This window comes from Belonocnema kinseyi, chromosome 8, assembly GCF_010883055.1.
Source record: "Belonocnema kinseyi isolate 2016_QV_RU_SX_M_011 chromosome 8, B_treatae_v1, whole genome shotgun sequence".
Classification (NCBI taxonomy): Eukaryota; Metazoa; Arthropoda; class Insecta; order Hymenoptera; family Cynipidae; genus Belonocnema; species Belonocnema kinseyi.
In genome coordinates, this window is record NC_046664.1 from 140441422 (window position 1) to 140447910 (window position 6489).

The 6489-nt window shown below is 34.1% G+C and overlaps 1 protein-coding gene across 8 annotated transcripts in view; it reads right to left on the bottom strand.

The window, feature by feature from the left end:
* LOC117178232 (mRNA export factor) overlaps positions 1-6489 on the bottom strand; it is a 180509-nt gene that overhangs the window by 125949 nt on the left and 48071 nt on the right. For 6 of the 8 annotated variants that reach the window (XM_033369551.1, XM_033369554.1, XM_033369555.1 and 3 more), the window contains one exon: positions 5747-6036. In XM_033369551.1, the coding sequence (XP_033225442.1) occupies positions 5747-6004 (258 nt within the window). In that variant the 5' untranslated portion in view covers positions 6005-6036. Of the gene's footprint in view, positions 1-5746; positions 6037-6110; positions 6361-6489 lie in introns of all 8 variants that reach the window. The other 2 variants (XM_033369553.1, XM_033369549.1) reach the window with 1 other exon arrangement.

Genomic DNA, 6489 nt, shown 5'->3' on the forward strand with positions numbered 1-6489 from the left:
TGTGAGAATCAAGAAAATGGAGCTTCAAGTTCATTAGACAACCCAATTCACCAAAATTTGAAACCATATCAGAAACAATTTTTTTGTAATCTGCACTTTTGTCATTGCCTAAAAAATTTTCAACAACCATCTTAAAACTGAGACAGGCAGCCTATTCAGTGTCTGTCATTTTTTTAATGAATTCCGGATCCCGCAACATTTTTCGTATTTGTGGTCCATTAAATACACCCGCTTTCAACTTCGCTTCGGAAAGTTGTGGAAATTGATTGCTCAGGTATAGAAAGCAGTCACCGTCAATATCAAGAGCTTTGACAAATTGCTTCATAAGACCAAGCTTGATATGAAGGGGTGGAATTAAAATATCTTTTGGATTGACTAAAGGTTTTTCAATTATGTTCAATTTTCCTACGTCAAATGATGTTCTTTTTGGCCATTTCTTTTTTTTTTATAATGCTTGATGCGATTTCTACTGTCCCATAAATACAAGTAACAGGGTGTTTTTGTAAACCCTGATTGCTGTCCTAATAAAATCCCAAGAACTTTCAGATCTCCACACAACTTCCATTCATGCGTTGAGTAGTTAATTTTTTCCAGAAGAAGTTTAAGAGTACTATAGTCTTCTTTCAATTCCATAGAATGTACAACTGGAATTGGAGCATAAACATTAGTATTGTGCAGTAATACTGCTTTCAGGCTGCGCATGGAAGCATCAATAAATAGTCTCCAATCTTGTGGTTTATAAATACCGGGTTTCATCTTTTCCATCAACCCATCAATATTATCACGGTACACTAATTTTCCCTTTTCATTAACTTCAGATTTAAAGTATTGCCTAAAACCTTTTTCTCTATTCCTACAAGAACTTATTTTTATTTTTTCAGCAAACAAATTTTTTTCTTGAAAATGGAAGCTAAATATTCCATACCATCTTTAGCAAGTCCTAGATCTCGTGCACAGTCATTAAATTCTCCCCACGTAAATAACTCTGGAGCACCACGGTTTTCGCTATGTGGAAGGTACTGTTCTTCATCTTCATCGTTGTATTCATCGTCAGCATATTCAATACCATCTTCGTCATAATCATCATATTTATCGTTTTTCAGAATACTTTCGTCACTGTTACGATCAATTTCGTCATCGTTTTCAAACGTATGAGTCGTCTCTCTGCTCACTGACAATTTTTCTGAAGGTTTTTGACGTATCGTTATCTTCCACTGGTTTAGTGACGCTAGATACATCAGCATATTTGACACTACCTTTATTTTTTCTTTTTATTCCATTAAGATTGGTCATACAGAAGTAGCAGTCTTCCTCTCGCAAAGGTTGCCTCCATATCATTGGTTTTCTAATTTTGAGTGTTTTCTTATTGCCTTCATTACTTTTGTGACGAGTAAGTGACTGAAAACATGCACCACAAACGTTATGAGGAACCCAGTTGATGTGCTTCAAAAGTAGTTGACTGGTTGGAATTAGTGAGCTGTTTAAGTACCATAACTGTTTGGAACGTTGGATCACTGTTATAGTTACCGGATATAAATAGCCACGCGAATATAAATCGCGCTCGATTTTATTTCTCGTTGTTTGATCTAAAAGCGATGAGCTGGAGACTTGAGCGAGCAAAGGGGCGTGGCCTAACGCGTGAAACTTCGACACCTTCCCTCTCAAGTCGAAGCTTCTGAGAAAACAGTTTTCGCACGAAAGAGTGACCTTGTATCTCTATTCCTTGCTGTCTTTTCACGGCAAAAGCTAGTTATTAGATCGAGGAGCCGTTCCGTGAATTAATCTCTACCGATTTCTCTCAGTGTGGTTTGGAATTCATGGGTATTGATGAGTACATTAAGGATTTATGAGATGGATTGCCGTGAGTTCGTAGGTCTTTGGAAGTTAAGGGACAAGAAGGATGTTTACAGCCTCTTAAATATGAAGCGCTTGACCGGTCTATCGATTATTGAACCTTTATTTAACCTATGTAAAACGCGGCAGAAGTTTTACATTTTCAACATTTAGAATTGCTGTCATTTTTGACAATTTGCGCTTCATTACGCTGTATGAATTCAGGATATGTGTTTTAAGAATTTCTGAGTTTGCACTTGACGGATTTAGGGTTATGAATTCTGGCTTCTTTCACTTGGGCTTTGTATGTTTAAGATTGAGGTTTGCGTGAGTTTAAAATAAAAATATTAACGTAGAAATTCGAAATGGCCAATTTTCGACTATAGTTATGCGTTTTACGGTGAAATCTGAACTGGCATAATACTTCGGACCCCGGATTCAGATTCAGCGACCCAAAAGACATATAAATATGGTTGTAAAGTCGACGGGATATGCAAATCTTTTGTTTTTATACAAAATATACAAGAAAAAACGCTGTTTTCGTCGTTTTTACGCCTCTTTTTGCATTTTTTGGGAAACCATGACCTGATAGGGTTATTTGGACCCCGTGTTCAGATTCAATGACCCAAAAGACATATAGATATGGTTGTAAAGTCGACCGGACATGAAAATCTTTTGCTTTTGTACAAAATATACACGAAAAAACGCTGTTTTCGTCATTTTTACGTCTCTTTTTGCATTTTTTGGGAAACTATGACCTGATTGGGTTATTTGGACCCCGGATTCGAAATAAGCGACCCCAAAAACATATAGATATGGTAGTGTAGTCTACCGGACAGACCACTTTTTTTTGTGTGCCTGTAAATGTGTGGAATATAAATTTTATGTACAGGGAGCGGAGGCCCTCAAACCCGTAAATGGGAGAGTTTAAATATACATATGTACATACATACATACATACATACATACATACATACATACATACATACATGGAATAATTTTGTTCAAATTTTTTGGCTTGAAAATTGACTTTTCTCAGTTAAATATTCATCTTTTTTGGTAGAAAATTATTCTTATTGTTTAAAAATGCATCTATTTTAATTGGAATGGAAGCTTCTAATGTGTTCCCGAAAGGTTTACATTTTTCGTGCACCTTCATCCCTATTCCTTTACACGCACCCCACTTACTTACTTGGTGGTGGAAAGGGAACCTACAGTTTAAGGTGGGTTCCGAACCACCAAGAGAAATAACTTTAAGTACTTAGAGAAAACCTTTTTCTCTAGAGGTACCGATCCCACGACTCTCTGGAGATGAACAACTCTCTTGCTAGGCTAGTGATCACCGTATGGCCCGCCGAAGCTCATGCGGCGATTATGTATTTTGTTAAAAATTAAACTATTTTGCTAATCCTTTTTATTTGCTGCTGTCAATTTATTTTTAAACTGATAATGTATCCGTTTTTCGTTGAAAATTGATTTTTTACTGGTGGAAAATTTCCTTTTTTCGCTTTAAATATGATTTTGTTCTTTATTCAAAATTAAGTTTTTAAACTCAAAATTTAACTGTCCCATTTTTTGTTAAAATCGGACTCTTTTACTTAAAACTTAATTTCTTTGTTTGAAAATTAAACTATTTTGTTGAAATTTTCATTTTTTATCCAAACATTTAACTAGTCTATTTTTGCTTCAATATTTTTGCTTTAACTTAAAATTCGTTTCTAAAATTGAAAATTGAGCAATTTTGTTGGAAAGTTTTCTTTTCGAAAGATTATATTTTTAGTTGAAAATTCATCTTCTTAGGTAGAAAATTATTATTCTAATTTGTAAATTCATCTATTTTATTCATAAATCCATGTATGGTTGAAAATTCGGATTTCTTTCGGGTAGAAAATTAATTTTTTCAAATGGAAACTGGTGTATAAACTCAAATTTTCAGTTAAAAAATGTATTTGTAGTTATTTTAGGCCCTAAAATCTTGTATCCTATATATTATTTACATACAGTAAATTAAATTTTCCTCTTCCCAACAAATCAAATAATTCTATGGTAATTCAGGATTTTGAAACCAGATTAAACTTAAGGAGCAGCTGATTAGATCGTCGTTCGTGAAGTCGGACGAGCTCGGGTTCGTGTTTGCACATTTTCGGCTTTACATGAGGCTGGTCTTTGCATTATCAAAGTGGGGGGAACCTGCTCTTTATTCTTATGTCGTTTTACCTCTAGCCAATTCTTAGTTCGCTTTAGCTTTGAGCGTGTTAATTGTCAATTTCAAACGCAACTATTTTTTTATTTTGTAAGCCTATTAAATTGTTTAAATGCAAAATGTAAGCTTAAAGATTAAACTCCAAAATGGAAATTTTGTAAGTGAAAGGTTTTCGATGTACGCACTGTAAGCTGAATTAAATCATAATTGAAAAGGATAAAAATTTAACTGACGATTTAAAAAACTGTTGAAATCGAACTTGGAGAGAATTTTTGTTCTAAAAATTTGTAAAATTCCCGGTCAAAAAATAAATACGCTGGCATTTTCCGAGTTTTTCAGGTCACATAAAATTCCCGATCCGGCGAAAACCCTTGAGGTAGGCGATTGGTTCTTTAATTTGGGAGTGCGCGACATAATTGAAATTTTCATCAAATATTGCATTGAAATCTCAACATTTTTAATAATTACTGATTAAAATCATAGAACTTCTAAAAAAAAACTTATTTATTTTTTTTATTTTTTCGAAAAAATGAAAGTTGTGCTAAATTTTGCTAGACTTGTACTCATTTATTCAGTAAACGGTTTTTTAGAAAATCAAAAATTACGAGCACAATTTTTGAAAAACTTTTCCTTTGCCAAATCCGCAACTTCTTAATAGAGCAAAAAGAAAGGTTATGCTAGACGGCTAGAAGTATACACAATTTTGTGCAGGAAGCAAAAATTCTAAAAACCTAACCCTTAAAAAAGCTATATTATTGAGTAGAGCACCAAGGTGGGGTTAGCGCGGCTGTTTGTAAAACGCTCCTGATTGATCCAACTTAAATATTTTATAACTCAAAATCTAAAAGTTCAACTGATTTTTGGAAAGAAATGTTCAATTTATTTTCCTTATTTGTATACAGCCATATAAGCCCAGATACTTGAGCCAGGAACATCCTGTATACCAATAATCCAAAGTCAGATTTCAGGTAGCATTTTTTGCGTTATAATTCATAGGGCGCATGGGACTATTAAGGAAAGAAGGAGAAAATACAACGATTGTACAATCAATTGTCGTTGTTCCTACTCAAGATTTTAAGTTGTAGTTAAGTGAATGAATAAAAAATACAGGTCTTCTCGTCATTGTGTCACATCACTCTTAACCACTGAACTAAACCATTTATTTTCAGAGCTAGCAAAATATTTACTTCCTCAGGATTTGCTCGACTCAGAATAAAGTACATAAGAAATTCTTTAAGATTTAAGATGCCTCTATGTATCATTGGGTTTCTATTAAAATTGCAGGGCTTCTGAAATTACATCAGAAGGTAATGGTCATCATAAAATATATAATTCTAAACACTTTGAAAGAATGATCGCATCATGTTTTTCATAATGTAAAGATCATGAAAACAAATATTTAATATTTAGGAGTATTCATAAAACAACCGACTTGAGATTAAAGAACTTTTTGGGATACCTCTTAATACTAATTCTGAAATCGCAATAATTCTTATTTTTTGAATATGCAGGAATTAAATTATTTGTTTAATTTTGATTGGATTAGTGTGTTTTTGTATATCCTTCTTGTAACCAGCCATGCCATAGCTACGAGAACGCATTAAAAGTTTTCTCAAAACTAAAGGAGATCGAGTTGTCGGTGATGAAAACTAAATAACATTACAATCTTACTTTTAAATATAATTACAAAATTAAAATGAGGCAGCTTACATCACTCCAACAGACATCTAGAACTGGTCCTCCCATAGTTTGCATAGATTTTGGAACAGTCTTTCCAGACTGCTCGACTTCCCAACATCGAACGTTGCAATCCCATGAACCAGCAACCAGAAAATTTTGTGGTAAAGTGGCTGGACTGAATGCTAAGCTCGACACTGAGTCGTCAGGTGGAGAAGCAACTTCGAAATCCTTCATTGGATTTGCAGCCGATGAGGTTGCATTACCTAACGCACTACTTTGATTAAACATTGTCCTTGATCTATATTGCTATTTCACAGAATCTAAAACAGAATAAAATACCGGTTATATGAGCATGTATCAATATGCACCTTTAGCGCCCGACGGCAGCGCTTACCATTGTCCATAAGTTTGATTGATTTTTCTACTGATTTTGTTTTAATCATTCACAATTTTAACAAATCTGTGTTAGTTTACAACGAATTCCGCTTACAACTCTCCCTTGAGGATCTCTAGATTCACGGAGTTATAAAGTTTAGCTCACGACACTCTGGAGCAGAAACGTCATAACGTGGTGAAAAGCCTTATTTATAAAAAAATGTGGATGGAATATGATGATAAATATTTTCTGAGGTCACCGAATCCAGCTGTGGACAAATAAGACAAACCAAAATGGCAAACCCAAACAATTAGATTAGTTCACCCAAAAAAAACATGGAATCTTTATCAATCAATTTTATAAAATGAGTTTGAGGCCACTCATGCTATGTCCGGTA